Below are 27,346 nucleotides of genomic sequence, written 5' to 3'. Positions count from 1 at the left end.
GTCTTTCAGGGATGCCCTAGCAATGGCCGTCTGCCTGTCACCAGGTCCACGCTCCAGGCAGTTGTAGAATTCGAAAAATCAAACACCAACGGGGTGGGAGTAACGGGAAATATGAGTCTGAAGAGACTCAAGACTCAGAGAGCAGGACAGGGTGATATCTGGAAACTATTTATCTAGGGGGCCTGGGTACCGATTCCTGAGAGACGCAACCATCTCCGTCCCCCGGTCACCGAAAGACGGACTTCAGTCTCCCTCCCAGTATCTTAAGCGAGGTTTTGTTCCCGATTCTCCTCGACTTCGGTTTCCCTTTCTCCGAAGCCCAGACTGTTTCCTCCTCAAGCCCCATTCCCGCCTGTAGATCTCCCCAGAACATGCCTCGTTTTCAAGTTCCCCTTTAATTTCTGACCCCTGCGGGCCTATCTGCTATCCAAAGACCTCCTAAGGACCCAGGCCTGATCCTATAGTCTAGGGCTCCGCTCTACGCACCTCCGCACATCACCCCTCCCCCCGCCCCCCGCCAAGACCTTGGAGCCTCATTCTGGTTCCCAAAGTGCGAACCCTATCCTCCGGGCGTCTCGGCCCTCACCTGTGGGTCCTGAGCGTCGCTCCCAGCTCCCGGCAAGGCGGGCGCTTTCCGCTTCCTGCTAACTGCTTTCCTGGCCATAGTGGGCAGCGCCGCCGCGGCCCCGCAGCCACATGGGGCGGGGGAATCGCGGGGGAGCGAGACGGGTCATATACTGGGCCCCGGGGCCGCGCACCTTAGTGCGCCCGGCCCGGAAAATGGCCCGGACCCCGGGCGGCAATAGGGAGAAAAAAAAAAAAAAAAAAAAAGGCAGGCAGGCAGCAGGGAAGGAGGGAGGGAAGACTGCGGCAGGGGAAGGGAAGGGAAAAGGAAAGGGAGACAGGAACCCGAGCTTGTAGACGACCGGGTCTAGAAAGGACGGCGAGCGGCTGGAACCAAAACACCCCCTCCCTTTCGCCCGCGCTCCGTCACCCTCGCGCAGCCGCAGTTCGTTTCGCGTCGCCACGGAGACGCAGTCCGGAGAGAAGGGCGGGGTGTAGGGCTGGCCTTAGAGTTCGCGGCTGTTGCTTACGGCCGCCCGCTCTTTTTCAACTGCCGTTTGACGGCCGCTGGAGGTGAGCGACTTCGGGGCAAAGGAATCTAGGTTTTGGCCGTCAACACCGCAGCCGCATCCGCCCATCCGGACGTACCCGGAAGTGAGGACGTTTAACCGCGTTCGCGGAAGGACTTCCTTCCAACACGCCTTTGCCCCGCAGTCGCCACTGGTTTTATCTCTTGAGCCCTGAGCGTTTTCCGAAACCTATGAAACCAAGCCCTGGCGCCAAGGGCTGGACTCTGTGAGAGGAGGGCTTAACTTTTTCTCCTCACCCCGGGTAGCTCAGACGGTAAAGAATCTACCTGCAGTGCAGGAGCCCCAGGTTTAATCCCTTGGTCGGAAAGATTCCCCTGGAGAAGGGAATGGCTACCCACTCCAGTATTCTTGCCTGGAGAATTCCATGGACAGAGGAGCTTGGCGGGCTACAGTCCGTGGGGTCACAAAGAGTCAGACTAACACTTCACCCCACCCCACAAGTTAAAGTCTGACTGGAAATCATCGCCATCATATCCGGACTTTAACACTGTAGAGAACCTACCCTGCTTGCCACAATCAGCCCAGGTACCCCTCAACACTACCCCTGGGGAGCTCTCAGGCTTCATTTTCCCACAGTCTTCTCTCTCCACTGGCCTCCTTCTCCGCCTGACAGTCTCTGCTGCCCTAGTCGCAACCGCCCCGAAGTCACGTCTCCTTTAGCTGCTGCGTGGGACCTCGCCTCCCTTTAGAGTCCCCTGACCTGCCGGTCAGACTGTCTTTTGTGCTGTATGATATAGGCGTGCCACTATAATTTGTTTCTTAGGTCCCCCACGCAGTCCTGAGGACCGGAACGAACAGGGGACTGCCACTGCCTGCCTGTCCCCCAGGGCCCAGGTTGGGTCTCCATCAGGTCAGGTAGCATGAAAATCTGAATCACTTGAGAAGAGAGGAGCTTTGGACTTTTCAGTTCAATGAGGGCTGACATTGGTCGCCAGGCAAGGGGGCTTCTTCAGGATCACCTCTGCCTCCATTTCCAGAAGATTCTGTAGGGGTGTGAGTGCCAGCCCCCATCTTTCTTCAGGCAAAGAAATCCTTTGAAGAAGCAAAAAGCTTCCTGATGGGTCTCAGACTGTTAGTGCCCAGTTACCTGCTGATCCCTTCAGGCTTCAGGCCTCAGGCCTCATACCTCCAGGGAGCTGTGTTGGCCCATCTGAAGTTCTGCCTAGGAGGAGATCTGGGTTTGTTTTCCAAGCCGAACCAAAGACCAGATTGAGACAGTGTCCTCCGCCATCCCAAGTCAGCACTGCCACTAACCACTTGGGAAAGGCAGCTCCATCTTACTTGGTCAGGTCTAGCCCTTCGGAGACATATACACAGTGAGTGGATCAGAAGTGGGTCAGCTTCCTTTTTTTGAGCCTGTTGTTCCAGTTCTGTCTTGCCTCATAATGCCCTGGATGACTCAGGAGCTCATTGGGCAAGAGTCTGGACTTCCTTTGAGAATCTCCAGGCTTATGTTGGGCTGCGCTTAGATCTTGGTCTCCTCTGCCGCTGTATAGGCTATAGCCTCATCCTCCAGGTTGGTGCAGTTCATCTTGACATCCCAGGAACAATCCCTGAATGAACCTTCCAGTGGAACTCACCATTTCTGTGAAAATAAAATAGAATGAAGAGGTTTTTGAAAGTGAGTTGTTCAGTTGCTAAGTCGTGTCTGACTCTGTGCAACCCCATGGACTGCAGCACACCAGACCTCCCTGTCTCTCACTATCTCCTGGAGTTTGCCCAAGTTCATGTTCATTGAATGGGTATTGTTATCCAACCAACTCATCCTCTGCTGGCCTCTTCTCCTTTTGCCTCGGTCTTCCCAAACTTCATTTGGAAATTTAAAAGTCACAGTTGTTTTTAAAAGACTGATACAGAGAAGGCAATGGCAAACCACTCCAGTACTCTTGCCTGGAAAATCCCATGGATGGAGGAGCCTGGTGGGCTGCCATCTGTGGGGTCGCACAGAGTTGGACACGACTGAAGTGACTTAGCAGCAGCAGCCAGCCTCTCCCAGTCTGGACACATTCCTGTCTTGACCTGTCTTTCATGTTCCTTGATAATTAACTCAGTCCCCAGTCCCTCCCTCCTTCCTGACAATTAGGAGAGGGATTGAAAATTTCACCATTCTAATCACAAAGTTGATTCCTCTGGCAAACAGCCCCCATCATAAAGTTCTCCAGGGGCCCTTCATTAATTAAAAAAAAATTTTTTTATTTATTTTTGGCTGTGCTGGGTCTTCGTTGCTGTGCAGACTTTTCTCTCATTGTGGAGAGCAGGGGCTACTCTTTAGCTGTGATACACAGGCTTCTCGTTGCTGTGGCCTCTTTTGTCACAGAGCACGGGCTCTAGGGCAAGCAAACTTCGTATTTAAGGCACGTGGACTCAGCACTTGTGGCTCCTGGGCTCTGGAGCACAAGCTCATGGGCTTAGTTGCTATCGTTGCTCTGAGGCCTGTGAGATCCTTCCAGAACAGGGAGCAAACCCGTGTCTCCTGTTTGAATTTCCAGGTGAATTCTTTATGGCAGGGCTGCCAGGAAAGCCCAAGGGGCCCATCTTGAGTCGCCTTACTAACAGAAACTCAAGTGTGGTTGAAAGGGACTTGTTATGAATAACAACAGCTTCTCCTCTAAACATTATCACTTGGTAAATTACAAGAGTTTTAGGAGCTCTTGCTGAACCAGATATATGTATTTCTTATTATATCACAGTATTACCGGAACGGGTGTGTGCTAAGTGGCTTTAGTCGTGTCTCTTTGCAACCCTACGGACTGTGGCCCACCAGGCTCTTCTGTCCATAAGATTCTCCAGGCAATGCCCTCCTCCAGCGGGTCTTCCCGACCCAGGGATTGAACCCGAGTCTCCTGTGTCTCCTGCTTTGGCAGGCAGGTTCTTTATGACTACCGCCCCCTTGGAAGCCCATATTACAGTAATAGAAGTCAAAATAGTCATTAATCTTGGTGGTTACTAGCTGGGAGGAGAACCCAAGGAGGTTTCTGGTGTGCTGGAAATACCTATATCTTAATCTTGGTGATGATTATTCTAGTGTACACATATATAAAATTTCATCAAGCTGTAGATAGAATGATTGTACAGTTTAAGTAAATATACCTCAATATAAGGAAGTAAACTTTCTATGGGAATTCCCTGGCATTTCAGTGGTTAGGCCTCTGTGCTTCCATCATAGGGGGCACAGGTTTGATCCCTGGTCAGGGAACTAAGATCCTGCAAGCTGTGTGAAACAGCCAGGAAAAAAGAAACATTCTAAATTCTTTCACCTGGATTCTTCTTCTCTAATTTATAGGAGACAATCAGGCCAGGAAGGGGAAAATTTTTAAGACCGTAACCATAGGCTGAGATGAACCTGAGCGGACATTGAATTCACCACATTGCCTTCAGCTTTACAAACAAAACAAAAATTCTCTCCAGATATGTGAAAAATTGGGAATAACCTTTGCCTCTCCCAGTTCTCATACCCTCTGATATACTCACACATCTATTCCATCACCAAGCCCTAATTATTTTATAAGTATCTTGAGTCAATTCACATCTCTCCATTACCCTAGTCCAAATCTGTCACCTATTGTTCCCACCATTTGTGAAGGTCTCCTAGAAGAACTACCAGTATCCACTCTTACCTCTTTTTTTTTTCTGTTCTGTGTTCTGCAGATTTTTTTAATGCAAATTTGAATAAGTCATCCCCATTCTCACCTCCAGGTTAACTTTCTTCAATGTCTTTCTCTTGTTCCTTGGATAAAGATAAAATCCTTAGTCTGGCCTATAAGACCTTGCTTGATCCGGTTCCTAACTTGACTCTAGCCACATTTCATACCATACTCTTCTTCCTATCTCAGGTCCAGCCCTACTGGCCCTCTTTCAATTCTTCCTAACCAAAATGCTCCCTCGTGCTCCAGGACCTGGGCACAGCTTTACCTCTGTTTAGTTCATGGAAAGATTGAAGGCAGGAGGAGAAGGGGATGACAGAGGATGAGATTGTTAGATGGCCTCACCGACTCGATGGACATGAGTCTGAGCAAGCTCGAGGAGTTGGTAATGGATAGGGAAACAGGGCCTGCTGCAGTCCATGGGGTCGGAAAGAGACGACTGAGTGACTGAACTGAACTAAGTTCATCTTTTTGACTATTTGCTATTATAGTACTTAGTCATTCTTTGAATCTCAGTTAAAACGTTACTTCCTCAGAAAAGTGTTCCCTGGCCTCTTTGACTAGTTATAATCCTTCCCCGCTGAATTATTCAGTTTCATAGCACCATATGCTTCTCCTTTGTAGAACTTAACACAATTAGAATTTTACATTTATTTATATGGTTATTTGATTAATGTCTGTCTCCCCTACTAGAAGATAAGCTCCTCAAGAACAAGCACTATAGTTATTTTTGCTACCGTTATATCTCTAGTGCCTAGCACATACTCAGTTCAGTTCAGTTCAGTCGCTCAGTCGTGTCCGACTCTTTGCGACCCCATGAATCGCAGCACACCAGGCCTCCCTGTCCATCACCAACTCCCGGAGTTTTCAAACTCATGTCCATCAATTTGGTGATGCCATCCAGCCATCTCATCCTCTGTCATCTCCTTCTCCTCTTGCCCCCAATCCCTCCCAGCATCAGGGTCTTTTCCAGTGAGTCAACTCTTCGCGTGAGGTGGCCAAAGTATTGGAGTTTCAGCTTCAACATCAGTCCTTCCAATGAACACCCAGGACTGATCTCCTTTAGGATGGACTGGTTGGATCTCCTTGCAGTCCAAGGGACTCTCAAGAGTCTTCTCCAACACCGAAGTTCAAAAGCATCAGTTCTTTGGTGCTCAGCTTTCTTCACCGTCCAACTCTCACATCCATACATGACCACTGGAAAAACCATAGCCTTGACTAGATGGACCTTTGTTGGCAAAGTAATGTCTCTGCTTTTTAATATGCTGTCTAGGTTGCTCATAACTTTCCTTCCAAGGAGTAAGCGTCTTTTAATTTCATGGCTGCAATCACCATCTGCAGTGATTTTGGAGCCCCAAAAAATAAAGCCAGCCACTGTTTACACTGTTTTCCCATCTATTTCCCATGAAGTGATGGGACTGGATGCCATGATCTTAGTTTTCTGAATGTTGAGCTTTAAGCCAACTTTTTCACTCTTCTCTTTCACTTTCATCACATACTGCTACTGCTGCTGCTGCTAAGTCACTTCAGTCGTGTCCGACTCTGCCCAACCCCATTAACGGCAGCCCACTAGGTTCCTCTGTCCTTGGGATTCTCCAGGCAAGAACACTGGAGTGGGTTGCCATCTCCTTCTCCAATGCATGAAAGTGAAAAGTGAAAGTAAAGTCACTCAGTCGTGCCTGACTCTTAGCGACCCCATGGACTGCAGCCTACCAGGTTCCTCCATCCATGGGATTTTCCAGGCAAGAGTACTAGAGTGGGGTGCCATTGCCTTCTCCATCATCACATACTACCTCTCTACAAATAATTGTTGAGTAAATGGATAAATTAATGAATGAGCACAATTTGAAACTTCCAAGATTAATGTGTCCCTTGTTTGTCTACTCATTCTAGTATCTAATAAGAATCATTCATTCTTTTCCTTTATAAATATTTGTTTATTTGGGTGTGCTTGGTCTTAATTGTGCCATGCAGGATTTTTAGTTGTGGCATGTGGGATCTAGTTCCCCAGGAATCAAACTCAGGCCCCCTACATTGAAAGGGTGGAGTCTTAGCCACTGAACCACTAGGGAAATCCCAGAATCATTCATTCTTAGCAAATAATTTCTTGGACCTGAGCATTACCTTTTTTGTGACTAGTCTCCTCCTACCATTACTCATCTCTCAATCTGGCTAAGATACTCTTCCTCTGTATGCCCACAGAAACTTTATATGGCTAATTTATCACATTGTATTGTAATGGTCTGTTTTCTCTACCAGTATGACTGTTTCTCCTGCTAGCTTGAGAGCTACTCAAGCAAAGGACACCCTTATTCCTAGTGCCTGGGAAGGCATCTACCACATTTGATATATTCCCTAGATGTTGAATGATTGAATGAAGAGTAAGTCAAATGTATGTTTCACGAAGTCCTCCAGGTATGTTCATAGTGATGTCAACAGTAGGTACAGGGAAGAGACTGTGATGAGAGTAATGCTGCAATAACTTGCTTTCAGAATCCTGAGTAAATCTATTTACTTATTTAAAATAGCTTTTTTTCTTATTAAAAAAATGTGTTCAAAGTGCAATCTTGGAAAGCAAGAAAGGAAAAGATGGACACAACAGAGACTTTCTGGGTGGTCCAGTGGTTAAGAATCCACATGCTGTAGGACAGCTAAGCCCGAGCACTGCGACTCCTGAGCCCAGGAGCCTCAACTAGAGAGAAACCTGTGAGCCACAAGGGAAGATCCAAAATCATGCAGCGAAGATCCCAAGTGCTGCAACTAAGACCCAATGCAGCTAAAAAGGAAATAAATAAATAAATAAATGTTTTAAAAAGACACAAAAAATAAATCACCCATAATTCCACCCTTCGGATAACTACTGTTTACATATGGATGTGTAACTTTCTAATTCTTTTTTTTTTAATGTAACTGTATCTGTATTTATATATCCATAAATGGTTCTCTTAAAAGATTATTTCAAACTATACTATTTTTAAAAACTTTTATTATTCATTTTTGGCTGGGCTGGGTCTTCACTGCTGCACAGGCTTTTCTCTAGTTGCGGCGAGTGGGGGCTACTCTCTAGTTTCGGTGCATGGGCTTTTCATTGCAGTGGCCTCTCTTGTGGGGCAAAGGCTCTAGGGCTTCAGTAGCTGTGGCTCTCAGGCTCTAGAGCACAGGCTCAACAGCTGTGGCACACGGGCTTAGCTGCCCATAGCATGTGGAACCTTACCGTATCAGGGGTCGAACCCACGTCTCCTGTATTGGCAGGTGGATTCTCTACCACTGAGCCACCAATAAGCCCTAAACTATACTATGTTACAGTTTTAAATAAAAACCAAAATAATTCCCATTATCGTCACTTCCAAACCTCCAAGTCAGCCCTGGTGACCATTCCATCACAATGCAGTGTGCTACAGGAAGCCCATCAACAGTCAGGGGGACAAAGGACCCGCTTATTTCTTACTTTCTCTGTTTGGTCTTGCCAGGAAGAATAAATAACAAGAAATGCTATAAAATAGTTTAATACTCTGGACAAATTGAATTGTGTTATACATGCTTAGTGACAGTAATTCCTCATGTTTACTTGCATAGATTCTTTGGAACAAACAAAGCAGATGTTGTCACAACACATTTCCCTTAATGTGTTCGAGCTAATTAATTATCTTTGCTAGCAAAGGGCTCAGGAGGAAATCATTTCTGTTAGCAAAAGTACTTGGAATTTTAATTCATACAAACCATAATAAAACATAGCAAGAAGAGAGACCTGAAAGACATAGGCGCATGAACTGGCACAGATGGTAGCTTAACAACTGCTCTCTGCTGATGTGAAAATGTTAGAAGTCCCCAAGGCACGTGAATGGTAATTATTTCACCCCTGTGGAAGTATTTTTCTGATCCTGGGTCGTAGATTATTAAAGGTGGAGAACACTATAAAGATACATGTGTGTGCTAAGTTACTTCAGTCGTGTCCAGTTCTGTGACTCTATAGACTGTAGCCTGCCAGGGTCCTCTGTCCATAGGATTCTCCAAGCAAAAATACTGGAGTGGGTTGCTATGCCCTCCTCTAGGGGATCTTCCTGCCCCAGGGATTGAACCCACGTCTCTTATGTCTCCTGCATTGGCAGGTAGGATCTTTACCACTAGCATCCCTGGGAAGCCCATTATAAAGATAGCTCGTCTCATTGAACTCATACATTTATAGGAAACTGAAGCCAAAAAAGTCAAGTCACATAGGCAGACAACCCATGAGTGAGAAATGGAATCCAGGACCTCTGCTATTTTTTCAACTATTTCTGGGCCTGGTTGAACTTGGATGTTAGCATTGTCCTAATATTCTTATCCTTTCTCTTTATTCAGGACTTGAAATATTTCATCCAGAACATCAACTACTTTGAGACCGGAAATTATATTTCTCTATTTTATGTATAATTTGACACACAGTGATCGAATTTGTGTTAAGGACAGACAATGTCTAAGCATTCAAGAATTGAAATAGAATTTAAATGAACCAAGTTCTTTGTTTTTTCTTCCTCCTTACCTTTAAACAGTCTTAAACAATCTCAATTCTATTTCTCATCTCAATAAGATAAGAAAGAAAAAGAACAGATGAAACTTTGCCCCTTATAAATTCAAGTGATTTATTTGGAAAAAGATAAGTGAAAATTGCCTCATCAAAAATACATTTCATGATGTCACTCCCTTCATACTTTTCACAAATGATTAATTGGGAGTTAAATATAAATGTAAGAATTTTAAAAGAATATTATATATGATTTTGTTGAAATATCTTTTACTAGCTGTATCTGTCAACTCAAATGCAAGGCAATAAAAACAAAGACATGGGCATCAATTAATGATAGAAAAATAAAATGACTTACAAAATGGAGTAAGGATTCTATTATCGTCAGATAATTACATAATAACATTTTCATTCTGGTAACATAAATACCAAATTTCAAAAAAATATTTTAAAAGTTATTACTAAGAAATAAATGCAATATTTTAAAATTTCCTTCCACTTATGGGTGTGTTTATTATTTTAAATAAAATTGCAGACATAAAAGGCTCAAAAAACACATAAAGAGTTGACATGGCAGTCTCAAGGCAGAAATCCTTCCTCAGGGAAATCTGTTTTGCTCTTAAGGCCTTTCAACTGAATGAATGAGGTCCACTCACATTATCAAGGGTAAGCGTCATTACTTAAAGTCAACTGATAGAATTGAAAAAAAAATTCTCAATTTTATTGCAACATAATTGACATAATATTAGGGTATGTTTAAGGTGTATAATGTGATATCTGATATACATAAATATTGCAAAATGATTATGTAAAAAATAGAAAAAATATGTATTGATCTCTGCCTCTAGTATCTGGCACAGAGCGCCTAAAACCCTGTAATTTTCTAGGTGATAACAGACTAGGAGTGGAACTTCTCTGGAGGTCCAGTGGCTAAGACTATTTTCCCAATGCAAGGGGCCCAAGTTTTATTCCTGGCCAGGGAACTAGATACCACATTCTGCAAATAAGACCTCGCACAGTGGATAGATAAAAGTTAAAAAAAAAAAAAAAAAAGAGCACTAGGCACATCTTAGGTTTTAATAGTCTGTCTTTGATCTGGTTCCTGACAGTCTCCCTAAGTCCCTTCTAATTTTTTGGGGTAATTGCTACAAAGATAGTAATATCTTTGTTTTAATGACTCCTCGGTGGGGGCTGTTCATCAGAAAGACCAAGCCATGATTAGAAGCATGGAATTTTCATTTCACCTCTTATTCTCCAGAGAAAGAAACAAAGCTAATAATTGATCAAGCTTGTGTGATAAACCACCATACAGTCACCATAGAGAGACTAGAGATCTCTTCAAGAAAATTAGAGATACCAAGGGAACATTTCATGCAAAGATGGGCTCAATAAAGGACAGAAATGGTATGGACCTAACAGAAGCAGAAGATATTAAGAAGAGGTGGCAAGAATATACAGAAGAACTGTACAAAAAAGATCTTCATGACCCAGATAATCACCCAGATAATCTAGGTGTGATCACTCACCTAGAGCCAGACATACTGGAGTGTGAAGTCAAGTGGGCCTTAGGAAGCATCACTACAAACAAAGCTAGTGGAGGTGATGGAATTCCAGCTGAGCTATTTCAAATCCTGAAAGATGATGCTGTGAAAGTGCTGCACTCAATATGTCAGCAAATTTGGAAAACTCAGCACTGCCACAGGACTGGAAAAGGTCAGTTTTCATGCCAATCCCAAAGAAAGGCAATGCCAAACAATGCTCAAACAACCGTACAATTGCACTCATCTCACGACTGAAGCGACTTAGCAGCAGTAGCAGCACACACTAGTAAAGTAATGCTCAAAGTTCTCCAAGCCAGGCTTCATGAACTGTGACCTTCCAAATGTTCAAGCTGGTTTTAGAAAAGGCAGAGGAACCAGAGATCAAATTGCCAACATTCGCTGGATCATAGAAAAAGCAAGAGAGTTCTAGAAAAACATCTATTGCTGCTTTATTGACTATGCCAAAGCCTTTGACTGTGTGGATCACAATACACTATGGAAAATTCTTCCAGAGATGGGCATATCAGACTGCCTGACTGGCCTCTTAAGAAACCTGTATTCAGGTCAGGAAGCAACAGTTAGAATTGGACATGGAACAACAGATTGGTTCCAAACAGGAAAAGGAGTACGTCAAGGCTGTATATTGCCACCCTGCTTATTTAACTTATATTCAGAGTGCATCATGAGAAATGCTGGGCTGGAGGAAGCACAAGCTGGAATCAAGATTGCTGGGTGAAATATCAATAACCTCAGATATGCAGACGATACCACCAGTATGGCAGAAAGTGAAGAAGAACTAAAGAGCCTCTTGATGAAAGTGAAAGAGGAGAGTGAAAAAGTTGGCTTAAAGCTCAACATTCAGAAAACGAAGATCATGGCATCTGGTTCCATGACTTCATGGCAAATAGATGGGGAAACAGTGGAAACAGTGGCTGACTTTATTCTGGGGGCTCCAAAATCACTGCAGATGGTGATTGCAACCATGAAATTAAAAGAAGCTTACTCCTTGGAAGGAAAGTTATGACCAACCTAGACAGCATATTAAAAAGCAAAGACTTTGTCTACAAAGGTCTGTTTAGTCAAGGCTATGGCTTTTCCAGCAGTCATGTGTGGATGTGAGTTGGACTCTAAAGAAAGCTGAGCACAGAAGAATTGATGCTTTTGAACTGTGGTGTTGGAGAAGACTCTTGAGAGTCCCTTGGGCTGCCAGGAGATCCAACTAGTCCATCCTAAAGCAGATCAGTCCTGGGTGTTCATTGGAAAGACTGATGTTGAAGTTGAAACTCCAATACTTTGGCCACCTGATGCTGACTCATTTGAAAAGACCCTGATGTTGGGAAAGATTGAAGGCAGGAGGAGAAGGGGACAATAGAGGATGAGATGGTTAGATGGCATTACCGACTCAATGGACATGAGTTTGGGTAAACTCCGAGAGTTGGTGATGGACAGGGAGGCCTGGCATTCTGCAGTCCATGGAGTCGCAAAGAGTTGGACATGACTGAGCGACTGTACTGAACTGAACTGAACCGTACAGTTCCCAACTGTATGTTCAGTTCAGTTCAGTCGCTCAGTCGTGTCCGACTCTTTGCGACTCTATAGTGTTCAAGAAATTCCCAAGTTGGTGAACACATCCATGTACTACTGGGAGGGTGATGCACCCCAAGTTCCACAGGGACAGAAGCTCTTATGCTCAGGACTCTCTCAGACCAACTTAATGTAGCTCTTCATTTGGCAGTTTGTCTTCTTTATCATATCCTTTGTTATATGATAAACCTGTGAATGTAAGAGTTTCCCTGAGTTCTGTGAGCTGTTTTAGCAAATAAATCCAAAGGGGAGGAGGTTATGGGAACCCCCGCTTATATCCAAGTGAAACAGAAGTTATCAGTACCCTGGGGACCTACTACTTGCCATTCGAACCTGAAGTTGAGGGCAGTTTGTGGGACTGAGCCCTTATCTTGTGGGATCTGACACTGTAGGGTCAGATTTAACTGTTAGGGAAAAAAAGGAGGAAGACAGGTTTTTTTTAAAGATTATTGCATTAAAGTCAAGGTTAACTAACACATCTATCACCTCGGTTCAGTTCAGTTGCTCAGTCGTGTCCGACTCTTTGCGACCCCATGAACCACAGCGTGCCAGGCCTCCCTGTCCATCCCCAGCTCCCAGAGCCCACCCAAACCCATGTCCATTGAGCTGGTGATGCCATCCAACCATCTCATCCTCTGTCATCCCCTTCTCCTCCTGCCCCCAATCCTTCCCAGCATTAGAGTCTTTTCCAATGAGACAACTGTTTGCATGAGGTGGCCAAAGTATTGGAGTTTCAGCTTCAACGTCAGTCCTTCCAATGAACACCCAGGACTTATCTCCTTTAGGATGGACTGATTGGTTCTCCTCACAGTCCAAGAGGCTCTCAAGAGTCTTCTCCAACACCACAGTTCAAAAGCATCAATTCTATGGCGCTCAGGTTTCTTCACCATCCAACTCTCACATCCATACATGACCACTGGAAAAACCATAGCCTTGACTAGATGGACCTTTGTTGGCAAAGTAATGTCTCTGCTTTTAAATATGCTATCAAGGTTGGTCATAACTTTCCTTCCAAGGAGTAAGCTTCTTTTAATTTCATGGCTGCAGTTGCCATCTGCAGTGATTTTAGAGCCCCCAAAAATAAAGTCTGACACTGTTTCCACTGTTTCCCCATCTATTTCCCATGAAGTGATGGGACCAGATGCCATGATCTTCGTTTTCTGAATGTTGAGCTTTAAGCCAACTTTTTCATTCTCCTCTTTCACTTTCATCAAGAGGCTTTTTAGTTCTTCTTCACTTTCTGCCATACGGGTGGTGTCGTCTGCATATCTGAAGTTATTGATATTTCACCCAGCAATCTTGATTCCAGCTTGTGCTTCCTCCGGCCCAGCGTGTCTCATAATGTACTCTGCATATAAATTAAATAAGCAGGGTGACAATATACAGCCTTGACGTACTCCTTTTCCTGTTTGGAATCAGTCTGTTGTTCCATGTCCAGTTCTAAATGTTGCCTCCTGACCTGCATACAGGTTTCTTAAGAGGCCAGTCAGGCGGTCTGGTATTCCCATCTCTGGAAGAATTTTCCATAGTTTATTGTGATCCACACAGTCAAAGGCTTTGGCATAGTCAATAAAGCAGCAATAGATGTTTTTCTAGAACTCTCTTGCTTTTTCAATGATCCAGTGGATCTGTCACCTCGAGTAGTTACTTTTCTTCATGTATGGTGATAACTTTTAAGATTTACTCTTGTAGCAACTTTCAACTGTACAATACAGTATTGTTAACTATGTAGAATATTGGCCAGCCATATCTAATCTACAAAATGCCTTCACAACAACACCTAGGTTGGAGAAGGAAATGGCAACCCACTCCAGTATTCCTGCCTGGGAAATCCTGTGGATGAGGAGCCTGGCAGGCTACAGTCCTCAGGGTCTCAAAAGAGTCAAACACGACCCAGCAACTAAACAACAAACAACAACAATAACAGCCTAGCAAAGTTGACACATACAACTAATCCCAGTCCACCCCTTGTCAACTTAAAATCTATGCTTAGCTCAAGTTAGACTTAATCTTCAGATAAGAACCATAACAAAATCATACTTTTGCCTAGCATAATACAACTATCCCGCATACAACCAAAAATACAACTCTTTCTCCAGAAGGGAGAAAGCAATGACAACCTACTCCAGTACTCTTGCCTGGAGAATCCCAGGGACAGCAGAGCCTGGTGGGCTGCTGTCTGTGGGGTCGCACAGAGCTGGACACGGCTGAAGCGACTTAGCAGCAGCAGCAACTTTCCCCAGAAGAGGACACAAAATCTTTGGGTGACATCCATGCTTCACTTTGATATCTTGTAAGTGAAACACTTCAACATAAAGTTAGCTTCATTAATGCATCTTATGTTATATAAAAGGATAAGAAACAAAGGTGTTTGATACACATCACAAACATACTCTAGTTTAAGGTAAGGTTTTTCCAGTAGTTATGTATGGATGTGAGAGTTAGACTATGAAGAAAACTGAGTGCCAAAGAACTGATGTTTTTGAACTGTGGTTTTGTAGAAGACTCTTGAGAGTCTCTGGGACTGCAAGGAGATCCAACCAGTCAATCCAAAAAGAAATCAGTCCTGATTATTGATTGGAAGGACTGATGCTGAAGCTGAAACTCCAATACTTTGGCCACCTGATGCAAAGAACTGACTCATTGGAAAAGGCCCTGATGCTGGGAAAGATTGAAGGCAGAAGGAGAAGGGGACCACAGAGGATGAGATGGTTGGATGGCATCACTGACTCAATGGGCATGAGTTTGGGCAAGATCAGGGAGTTGGTGATGGACAGGGAGGCCTGGCATGCTGCAGTCCATGGGGTCGCAAAGAGTGGGACACAACTGAGCGACTGAACTGAACAAACATATTCAGAACAAAAAAAAGAAGAAATATACATAAAATTACAGTCCTTTCCTTGTTTCCGCAACTTGTCATGTGGTCATAACTAAAAGCTTCTTCCATACTCCTTTTGCCCTCAACATGGTCCTCAGCTGGTTGTGATTTTTGTGGTAGGAGGAGCTAAACCTTTATTCCTGAATAGTCTGGGTCCTAAGTTGTTCTGCTTAAATTGGTTTGTTATAGTTTTCCATAGGCTTTAATTACAGGGCATGGTAATACTAAGATAATCTCTTAAGAGACCACCTGTATTTCCAGATGTAACCTTCCATTTCTCCATTGTATAGTAGCAATCCAGTTTTCCCTTGGTAATCAGGATCAATTACCCAAGCCAGTATAGTAACTCCCTTCTTTGCCTGTTGAGTGAAAACAAGAGGAGCTCAAATTAGCCAGGTGGCAGTCTCAATTTTGGTTAAATGGAATTGTTGTATTCCCCAGCAGAAGCATTCCTCCCTTTGAAACTAAAACAGAGCATTAGGTTATGGGCTCCGAAAGCAAAAATTTTGCTAGTAGATTACTAGGAATAATAGTGAGGGTACCACTTCCGTTTCCACCCCTTGATTCCTCAACCTATGGATGTTGGATATTAACAAAATAGCACAATGAATTATGCACGCTCCTGGAGAAAGCTTTGTGCGCAGCTCTGATTTCGTAGGATAAACTCCCAGAAGGAAGAGTGCTAAGTCAATGGGTATAAGCATTTTTAGGTTCTTGATAGATTAAATCCCATTGCCTTTCAGGAAGTTCACGTCAGAGTTCATACCCTTTAGAAAATGAGTATTGTCTATTTCAACATGTTGTTATCAATTCTGCTACTGCATGTTGTCATTATCAACTACTTTGAATAAACTGTTCTCAAAAGAGCTTTCTGTCGAGGAGGTAAATCAAAAATCTTACAGCCAACATAAGCCAGACTTTTTTAGGTATAGTACATTGATAGAGAAAGACCAATGAAGTCTTTTCTAGTTGGAAAATTGCTGCAATTATGACAAAGAAATTTCCAAAGCGACCTCACCTGTTTATCATCATTACCTCCAACCTCAATAGAGCAGGTAACACACATTCTGTTTGCTGTTGGCCAATAAAAATCGTCATACAAAAGCTAGCTTGTGATTAGAAAGACCCTCTTATAGGTAAAAACAACTTGTTTGCAATGAAGTAGGCAGCTCAGTTGTATCTTGTAGAACGGAATGCAATGAAATAGTGGAACAGCCTAATGAATAAACAAGGTTTTGGAACTGGAACAAGGATCCCTGTGTCTATTTTCATTTCCTAACCAGGGATTAAATTTGTGCCCCTTGTAATGGAAGTGAAGACCAGCAGGCAAGTGCCCAATTATACTTTAAAAAGACACACACAGGGCATCTCTGGTGGTCCGGGGGTTAAGAATTCGCCTGCCAATGCAGGGGACACAGGTTCGATTCCTGGTCTGGGAAGATCACACATGCCGCAGGGCAACTAAGCCAGTGCAGTCTGTACTATAAAAATCTGTACTATAGAGTCGATCTGTACTATCCTGAGTCTGTACTATAGTCTGTACCACAGAGTCTGTACTATAGAGTCGATCAGCTGTAATTACTGAGCCAAGCACCTAGAGACTTGTTCTCCAACAAGAGGAACCACTGCAATGAGAAGCCCACGTACCAGAACTAGAGAGTAGCCCCTGCTGGCCACAACTAGAGAAAGTCTACATGCAGCAGTGAAGACCCAGTGCAGCCAAAAATAAATAAATGCATAAATAAAAATTAGAAAAAAAAGACATACACAAGACAGTAATACACACATACACAGCACATAAGACACATACCATGCACCCACAACATATACTAGAAACACATACATACCACACACAGTACACAGAAGACATATGGCACATCACTCAACACACAGAACACAGACCACATACATATACACAATACACAAGACCCTTCCATAAACAGAGCACATACACAATGAAGAAGCTATTGTTTTCTGGCTGTTCCATAACACCTCTCACCACTTAGAGGTATTCAAGAGCCCACAATCATGACAATGACTGGTTGAAATGGTAGCATCATTATCTCGAAATGTCCCAATAAGATTTGATCCAACATGGAGGACCTGTAATTTGGAACAAGTAAATTTATCTTTTTCTCTGGAAAAAGTAAAAAGAACAATCTTGAAAAGACTTTAACATAAGTATGCTCTGAATTGTCAAAGAAAGAATAAGAGATTGAATAAAGCATAAAAAGAATAAAATATTGTGAAATTAAAACAGGCAAAAAATATGAACAGGTATACATGAAAATCAATCAATTTAATTAATAAATACTTTGGTAGTTTTAATAATGTCCACAAATTATTTGATACTTCTTCCTCCAGGAAATGGAGCTTAATTTCCCTCTTCCTGAGTATAAGCTAGACTTAGTGATTCACTTCCGAGACAGAATATGAAAAGAGAAAAGTAATAACTTTTCAGTAGAGAGACTTGGCAGATAAATTGATAAAATATAATAATATTGACAGACTGATATTATATACTCCCTGATGTGATGAGATGAGAAGGCACCTCAGGCTTATGGTATTTCCCCCAAAATCTGTAACTCTAGTTTAACAATGAGAAAACATTAAAAAAAACTAAATTAAAGGACATTTTACAACATATCTGCCCAGTATTCTTCGAAAGTGCTGAGGTTATGAGAGACAAGGAAAGACTAATAAGCTGTCAGAGACTGGAGGAGACTAAGTGGACTCGACTATAGGATGTAATGTAGTATCTTGGAGTGGATTCTGAACATATAAAGGACGTTAATGAAACAATTGAGGAAATCTGAATAAAGTTAATATCATCGAATCAATGCTACTTTTTTACATTGTTATATGATAAATGTATCACAGTTAGATGTTACAACTGGGCGAAAAATATACAGGAAATCTCTGTATGATCTTATAATTCTTCTGTAAATATAAAGTTATCTCAAAATCGCAAGTTTAAAAAATATAAATAGGATGTCCTTGGTGGTCCAGTGGTTAAGAATCTGCCTGCCAATGCAGGGCACATGAGTTCGCTCCCTAGGATGGGAAGATTCCACATGCCACAGGGCAACTAAGCCTATCCACCTCAACTACTGAGCTCACGTGCCACAGCTACTGAAGCCCTCGTGGTCTCCAACAAGAGAAACCACCACAATAAGAAGTCCTCACACTGCAGCGAGGGAGTGGCCCTTGCTCACCACAACTAGAGAAAGCCCACACACAGCAATGAAGACCCAGTGCAGCAAAAGATAACAAATAAATAAATAAAATTTAAGAAAAATATGTAAATAAATAAATGAATCAATTAGAAATCCTTTACAGGATTGCCTTAAATGGAAAAGTACAGTTACTGGTGGGGGAGGGGAAAGGGTGGCCCTCAATAATCAAAAGACATAATTTGAATAGACACAAAGAGAGACTTAGTGAATTGTAAGGTTGATCTGAGGAATTCAAGGAGAGGATGTCATAAAAAGATAATATATAGTAAAAAAGACATGGAGGATAGACGTGGCATTAGTGAAAAAATGCCAAAGTATGGGTTCTGTCTCCAGAAACCGAAAAGACCTGGCAAAAACTGTCTCAGTCTTACCAGAACTCTGGGAGATAGTCAAAAACTTATAGTAACTAAATGCTAAAACAGAGAAAGGCCACTGAAACCCAGCAGGAGATCTTTGTGATGCTTTATCTTATCCCAGCCCCACTCTCTCCACTGCTCTCTGGTGCGGTCTTAAAGTTGGTCTGGTAGCTATCTTAAAGTTGGCAGCCCATGTTCCTGGTGTGGGTACCTGCTTCTGGAAGAAGCAGAGGGGACCTTGTTCCAAAAGAATAGTTTGTCTTTTTTGACCTGACTGAGGTTTCCCCAAAGGACTGATGTAAAGGGCTTTCTTTTGTTTCACTTAACCTGGAACTCTATGGGGCAGAGAAGCTATACAGAGGACTTTCCTTAAAAACACTGAAAGGCAAATTAGCACTTGCCCGGACAAAAAAATAATAGTTGGAGCAAATGACAGGCACACCAAAATTCTAGGGAGGAAAATGTAGGGAGTGATATTTGAGGAGGGGAGGGAATAAGGACTCTGAAAGTTTCCTGTATATACTGGAATCCAGAAAGCCATATACATGCAAAGGGGAAGGACACATGCTTAGAGAAGAACTGAGAAAACCATATGTTTTCACTTCTGGCCATTCTTTAGGCTCCGGGAAAGCAGGAAGTGGAGGTTAAGTCAGGGTTGCAAACAACCTGTCTAGGCATGGGAGTGAAACAACACAGATCACTGCAAAGACATGGCGATTTTTCTTTCCCCCTTTTCTGCTCCTTTTTTTCCTTCTTCTTTCTTTTCCTCCAAGAACGTAAGGAAATCTGTCAAACTACAATTAAGAAATATGGTTATGTTGGAGAAGTTACTTGCTTTTAGAAAATAAACATTGAATTATTTAGGAGTTTCTAACTTTTCAGCATTCTAATGATATTTCCAACTTGCTCTCAAGAGGTTGAGAAAAGAGAAGCAGTTTCGCTAATTTAGTAATCATTTCTGGGTTCTACTCTGTGATGGGTGTGGTGGGTGGCAGAGATCTGACTTGGACCTCATCTCTGTCCTCTAGGAACTCATAGACTGGTAGGAGAACCCATCTACCTAAAATGCCAGACAGCCTAAGGGACATAAGATGTGTGAAATGACCACGGGAGCTCAATCGAGGGAGACAACCAGGAATGCCTTCTTAAAAGAGGTCGTATAAACTAATTCTTGAAGGATGTTGAGTGTTTCAAGGGAGACAGATGAGTAGAATCTGTCTTTGATTGGAGGAGTGAAGGAGAATGACCACTAATTGTTCTCCAATAACCCCATCTTTCAGTTAGAAATGAATCCTCCTTAGCTGGGTGCATGGCAGTCAGCTGTAACACTTTATTTTTTAGCTGCGCTGCCTCTTCATTGCAGCTGGCATGCTCTCTAATTGTGGCACGAGGGCTTAGTTGCCCCATGGCATGTGAAATCTTGGTTCCCTAACCAGGGACTGAATCCACGTCCCCTGCACTGAGGGGCGGATTCTCACCCACTGGTGTGTTATGCATGTTAAGTTGCTTCAGTCATGTTCGACTCTTTGCAATGCTATGGACCATAGCTGCCCTGTCCATGGGATTCTTCAAGCAAGAGTGCTGCAGTGGGTTGTCATGCTGTCCGCAAGGGGATCTTCCTGACTCAGGTATTGAACCTGAGTCTCTTGCACTGACAGGTGGGTCTTTACCTCTAGCACCACCTGGGAAGCCCTTAACCACTGGACCACCAAGGAAGTCCCTTTTTAAAAAAAATAATAATACATTTTTTAACCCTGATAATTTTTACAGTTGGAAATGACAATATGACTACATTCTGGCCAAAAAGGAAGTAAGCCAAAGTGATGCTGGCAACCCCCAGGTCACATGTTTAATAAGAAGCTGCATAACTTCTCATTCTATCTTTGGGAAATAATAATGGTGAGTCAACACTGACCCTGTGGACACTATGGGTGGAATAATGAGACGGCTAGAACTGAGTCCCAGGGTGACCTTGGGGATCAATTCTTCTGATTAGCCCTGCACAGTCTACTAATTCAGAGCCTTACCTGAGAGAGAAACAGAACTTTTACTTTGATTAAGCCACTGATATTTTTGTCTCCATCTAGTCAATATTCTAACTAACAAGAGCAGGAAGAAGAGAAGAAAGGCAATGAGGATATGAAACCTACTAAGAAAGCCAAACTCTCACTTTTTCCTTTCTTCTTTTTTTCCTTCCTTCCCCTCTTCTAATCTATCCTGCGTTTCCTATGGTCTGTGTTGTGCTCAGTCACTCCAGTCATCTGCGACTCTTTGCGACCCTATGGACTGTAGCCTCCAGGCTCCTCTGCCCATGGATTCTCCAGGCAAGAATCCCGGAGTGGGTTGCCATGCCCTCCTCCAGGGGATCTTCCCGACCCAGGAACTGAACCCATATCTCTGGTGTCTCCTGCATTGCAAGCAGGTTTGTTCCCATTGAGTCACCTGGGAAGCCCCTTGCTTCCTATAGTGATACGTAAATCTGTACACACACACACACACACACACACAAATACATGTATACACACACATTTGCTCTTCCATATCCCACTGGTTCCAGACTTTTAGCTCTAGGCATATCAACAAGCTCATATCTTCTATGTTTTTCCTGCTTAATCTGGTTACAAGTGGAATAGCTGTAAGTATGGAAACCATTTCGGTCCTCAGAGGTTCCCCGCCACAGCACAGTGAGGCAGTAGGCACGTGGACAAGCCGTGGACAGGCGCGTCTTCTTTGTCACTGTGGATGGAGGGTATTGCTCTCTTTGTACAAATCAATTTGTAGGAAACAGAGGAACTATAATTTTCCTGGGAAGCCTTCTGTCTCTCCACAAAAGGGTCTTTTGAGGAAGTGTTCAATGTGAGAATTACAAATGCCTTTACTTTCCTTTTTCCAATCAAAACATCTAACTTCTTTATGTTACCTTATAGTGTATTTTAAGTATTGTTTTGGTCTTTTCAGTATCCTTGCTTTTGGTAACAGAATCTGCTTTTACTTTCAATTTCAGTTCATGTGCTTTGGACTTGGGCTGACCCAACCGTTTAACCCTAGGAATGCATACGTAATCCAGTTCTGCTCAAAGCTGGAGGTGTGCGGGGAAATGCTTTCATAACGCTAAGATCATGACACTAAAAAAGTATATATAATGCTGGGATCCAGCAGGAGGGAGCCTATCTTAAAGTCAACACTGAAGAAAGCAGAACCTAGGGATAAAAGTCAAGCCTGATAACCTCTGGGAAACCTGCTGCAGTTTGAATACAGTTTCTGTCACTGGAACCAAACAGAACTTGATAATCCATAGAGCATACCAAAAACACCTGTCTAGGGGCTTCGCTGGTGGCTCGGTGGTAAAGAATCTGCCTGCCAATACAGGAGATGTGAGTTCGATCCTTAATCGGGGAAGATCCCTCCTGGGTGGAGCAACTAAGCTCGTGCACCACAACTGTTGATCCTGTGCTTCAGAGCCCGGGAGCTGCAAGAACCAAGCCTATGTGCTACAACTACTGAAGCCCGAGTGCCCTAGATCCTGTTCTCTGCAACAAGAGAAGCCACTGCAAAGGGAAGCCCATGCAGCGAAATTAGAGAAAAGCCTGGGCAGCAACAAAAACCCAGCACAGCCACTAAATAAAAAAATTTTAAAATTAACAAAATACCTAAGTGATACTTTGGTAGATGTTATGCCTACCCAGATGTTTCTTTTTTTAAAAAATTGACTTGTATTCCATCTTATTCCAGAAAGTATTGTTGGTCCTATCTAGTAAGAAGACCATTCCTTTGTGTTCTGTCCATTTTGTTCTGTAGGAAGAAGGACACCAGCTGGATTTTAGGGATCTTAATCCTGCTTCCACCACTTCCTAACAGTGAGACTCTGAACAAATCAAGGGAACACATCTGAACCTTGGTTTCCCTATTTTTCAAATGAATGTGTTACTGAATTATACTGAAGATCACATAAGATCACATATATGACTTAAAAAATGCTCCAAAATGTTAAGAATTATTATAAAGTGGACTTTTAGGACCTAGGGAATCTCTCTTCCTTTCTATAGTCTGATTGTGTTGTAAAATTTGGAGTTGAGTAGAAAGGCCACATCATCCTCCAAAGATTCTACTATTTATACTTTCCTCATGAGACTGTCTGTTTTCCCACATCTTAGCCAACACTGAGTATTATGAATTTTTAAAATATTTGCTAGTCTGAAAAAAAAACAACTAAAAACATTTTAGCCTGATTACTACATTTTAGGCTTGTGAATGGTGCTTTCAAGGCAGCTGGAGGTATTTTAAAAAAATCTTCCAAACAAGAATCCTAAAGTCTACACAAACAGCAGGGCAGCAGCTGCTTTCCTCCTTCCCTGGTACCAGCTGACTATTCAGCATGGTAATTAGATAAGATAGTTGCCCAGAGGCTATTTTAAAAACATTTTTCTTTGTTTACTTATGGCTGTGCTGGGTCCTCGGGGCTGCGAGGGTTTTTATCTAGTTGCAGTGACCGGGGGCTACTCTCTAGTTCCAGGACTCGGGCTTCTCACGGTGGTTGCTTCTTTTGTTGCAGAGCATGGGCTTTAGAGCACAGGCTCAACTGTTGTGGCACACAGGCTTCGTTGCTCCTTGGCATATGGGAATCTTCCAGGATCAGAGATCGAACCCATGTCTCCTGCACTGGCATGCAGACTCTTCACCACTGAGCTACCAGGGAAGCCCCGGCCAGAGTCCCTTACAAGCTGTTGGGGATCTCTTCATTTCTGCCTCCTTTGTTGTGTGAATAAGCCAACACATGCCCTCAGTGAACCTGCTAAATCATGACCCAGTGATCCACATCTCTTCAAGTCCGTTTCAGTCCATGCTTGGTAACTTCTGAAATCACTGCATGATTCAGGTCAAATTTGATCTCCCAGGAGCTGGTATCTGGAATGAAGGATCTATTCATACATTTAAAATATAAAAGAATGATATAAAAGATGAATAAAATAATATTCTATTCTAATTTATAACTCTTCATGCTTTTCAAAACACTATCACAGTGCTCTTTTGAAACTTTCAAAAGCCCTGAGAAATAAGACAATATCATCTCCATTCTACAAAGGGGGAATTTGAGTTTCAGAGAGATAAGGCAACTTGCAGAAGCAACACAGTGAATTATGACAGTGTGTGTCTGTGTATGTATGCTTAGTTGCTCAGTCATGTCCAATTCTTTGCGACCCCATGGACTGTAGCCCACGAGGCTCCTCTGTTCATGGAATTCTCCAGGCAAGAATACTGGAGCAGGTTGCCATTTCCTTCTCCAGAATTACGGCAGAGGCAGGACTAAAACCATGTCAACAGTCTTTCCGCTTTATCACACTGCTAGGGATGCCGTTCACCTTCTGTAGTGGTGAAATCAACACTCATAAAGGCCCATCACAGTCTATGAAGTTCATTCTAGGCACAGGTAGCTCTGTAAGGCCATCTGCCCCTCTGGTTCTTTGTAAAACCCCTTCTCATTGGCCAGAACCATGGGGTATCTCTTACACTAGATCTTGTACAACTGTCATCATCAGTATGTAGACAGTGCTAGTGAAAAGGGGCCCTCATCCCTCACAATTAGTTAAGGATGGAGTATCAGGCAGTCCCCTAAGCTCCCAGGTCAAGTTGTAACATTATGGAGTGTGTTGATAATGAAGTTTTTCTACTATTAATGGGAATTCAGCTGAAACAATCAGGAAGAACCCGAAAGAGAGAAATGTCTGGCAGCAGCCAAGAGATTGTATTTCAGCCAATTCTCCTAAGCATATGAGCCAGATGGGAGAGGGTGGGGGCCAGAGGAAGAGATAAAGGATAAAACATGATTCAGGTAATTGTGAAAGAGGGAAATGAGAAAACTCTAGTGCTTCTGGGAAGGAATGTCAAGACGTAGTACTTTGCCCAAGCAAAGACTCAAAGAGTTTTCATCCTCCTCCCTCCACCCCTTTCTTTCTCTCTTTTTCTTTCTTTCTCTTTTTCTCTACTGCTTTCCTTCCTTCCTTCCTCTCCTCCCCTCCCTCCCCCCTTTCCTTCCTTTCTTCTTCTTTTTTTTTAAACAGTCTGGATGTACATAGATTAAAAAATGCTGGGGATTTAATTTCTCTAATTACTTGGAAGACCATCTGTGCCCTTCTTTGACACTTAAACCCTTGCTCTGGCAAAGGAACCACCTGCTAATCTGGCCAGTCCTCCTCTTCTCCAGTCTTCCCTACTTCCCATTCCCTACCATCTGGCTGTGGGATCACTTTTGTTAGAGAGTAGGACTGGGGGATGGAGCTCTAGGCAGAGACCCATCCCACCCAGCTGTGTCCCTGATACCTTGGGGGCTGGCAAACATCAGGGGACCCCTTGACATCAGCCCTCTCTTGGCCACCCACCAATATCCAAGAGCTGCCTCTGGGTGGAAACCGATTCTGGCTGAAGGAGTGTTTTTCTCCTCCCTCTGTGGAGACTTCTACTCCTTTATCTCGCTTTTGCAGACCTGACTTAAGTTCAAGGCTGAGTCATCAGGGTGAGAAAGGAACTTTTCTATGCTTGAAAGTGAAAGTGAAAGTGAAGTTTCTCAGTCGTGTCTGACTCTTTGCGATCCCATGGACTATAGCCTACCAGGCTACTCAGTCCACGGAATTCTCCAGGCAAGAGTACTGGAGTGGGTTGCCATTTCCTTCTCCAGGGGATCTTCCCAACCCAGGGATCCAACCCGGGTCTCCCGCACAGCAGGCAGACGCTTCACTGTCTGAACCACCAGGGAAGCCCTTCCCCTGAAGTATGACTTTTTAAAAGTTGCCCAGACAAGGAATGAACTACGAAGAAGAAATTTTGGAAATCATTCCCTTTTTTGGTTAGGGCATTAAGCAAAGAAAAAAGTATTTAACCTATTTATAAGCAAAGAAAAAAAATTTATATAGTAACTTATTTATAAAGCAAAGAAAAAAATATTTAACCTATTTATATTTCAGAATTAGCCAATGATCTGTTAAGTATGCCACAAAACAGGAAACCCAAACCTCACTGTTTTTTATCTTTTAAAATAGAAGTCATCTGTCTTACTGAAAATCAGTGACTTATTGAGCCTAACTGGAAAAAAATTGTCAGAAAATGAAAAGTTTCTTCTACATGTACATAAATAAACTTTAATATACTCAGATTCCCATAGGATCAGGCTGTTGACAATAAATAAGCCTCCAACCAAAAATTTACTCTAGATTTTTTAAGAAACTTTTTTTCCCCTTTAAGCCTTCTGCTTTAATCACTCTTGTCTAGAACAAACAGATAAGGACTTGCTTGGGGTGTTGCTGTCTGAAGACTTCAAATCTTTAACTTAAATCTAGCAGAGTACATGTTGCAGTCTGCTGTCTGTAAGAACCTCAGGAAACTTATTAATAGCACCTCCAGAAGCACGGTTATCATTTGAACTTTGGATTTACAGAAGTTCTTAAAATCTTATTACTCTTCCCTTAGCATTTTTCTCTTTTGTGTTACAGCTGGGCTCTCCAACAAAGAGAATGGCAATTAGGAATCTGAGTGATATAGAGCCAATTTTAAGCCTAAATATTCTGATGAGCAATGGTAGGAACAAGTGGACACTAACTTAAGCGCTTACAGGTACCCTATAACCTAACAAATCTGGTGCTTTTTAAAATGGAGAATCCCTGTGGCTGAGAATGTGCTGTGCTTACTCGCTCAGTCGTGTCCGACTCTTTGCGACCCCATGGACTGTAGCCCGCCAGGCTCCTCTGTCCATGGGATTTCTCAGGCAAGAATACTGGAGTGGGTTGCCATTTCCTTCTCCAGGGATCAAACCTGGGTCTCCTGCAATGAAGGCAGATTCTTTACTGACTGAGCAACCCTGCTTAAGTCATGTCATTTTGAAGCTCTATTACTTACAAATTGCATTCTAATTAAGCTAGGAGAGAATTCCCATGGCTGAGAATAGTGATGTTTATTATCCTAATCAAAGTTTTCCACAAACCTGTAGGAAGATTTGCTGGAGCCTCTCTACAGTTCTTTTTTTTTTTTTTTTCAAGTTCTAAGCAGATGTTTTAAGACCTGAGTTTTCATTAAAAAGAATTTACTATGTGTGCTTATACCATGGTGTTAACACACTGGTCCCATCAGTTTCACAGCGTACTAAGTGCTCGGTCAGGATCATGATAAAATGCTGGAAATAGGGTACAAAGTTCCAGAGGAGTTAGTAAAAACTCTTCAGAAACAATCACATTTTTGACCAAGAGACCTCAAAGATATTGCTTGTTTCACCCTATCTTTGTGGTATGTACCCCTAACTTTCATGATTCAATAAATACTGAGGTGTAGAAAGGCAGACCAGTGATAACATGAGTTGTTTAGTCCCTAAGTTGTTTTTGACTTTTTGCAACCCCATGGACTGTAGCCCGCCAGGTTCCTCTGTTAACGGGATTTCCTGGGCAAGAATACCAGAGTGGGTTGC

At 43.0% G+C, this 27,346-nt stretch overlaps 1 protein-coding gene across 2 annotated transcripts in view; it reads right to left on the bottom strand.

Moving 5' to 3' along the window:
* DCAF12 (DDB1 and CUL4 associated factor 12) overlaps positions 1-2,496 on the bottom strand; it is a 38,317-nt gene extending 35,821 nt beyond the window's left edge. Inside the window, exon 1 of one of the 2 annotated variants that reach the window (XM_020872877.2) lies at positions 2,281-2,496. In XM_020872877.2, the coding sequence (XP_020728536.2) occupies positions 2,281-2,304 (24 nt within the window). In that variant the 5' untranslated portion in view covers positions 2,305-2,496. Of the gene's footprint in view, positions 1-586; positions 981-2,280 lie in introns of those variants that run through there. The other variant, XM_020872875.2, reaches the window with a different exon arrangement.
* Between the last annotated feature and the right edge of the window lie 24,850 nt (positions 2,497-27,346).

This window comes from Odocoileus virginianus, chromosome 31, assembly GCF_023699985.2.
Source record: "Odocoileus virginianus isolate 20LAN1187 ecotype Illinois chromosome 31, Ovbor_1.2, whole genome shotgun sequence".
In the NCBI taxonomy this organism is placed as follows: domain Eukaryota; kingdom Metazoa; phylum Chordata; class Mammalia; order Artiodactyla; family Cervidae; genus Odocoileus; species Odocoileus virginianus.
The sequence above is the reverse complement of the archived record's forward strand: the minus strand, read 5'-3'. Positions and strand labels throughout refer to the sequence as shown.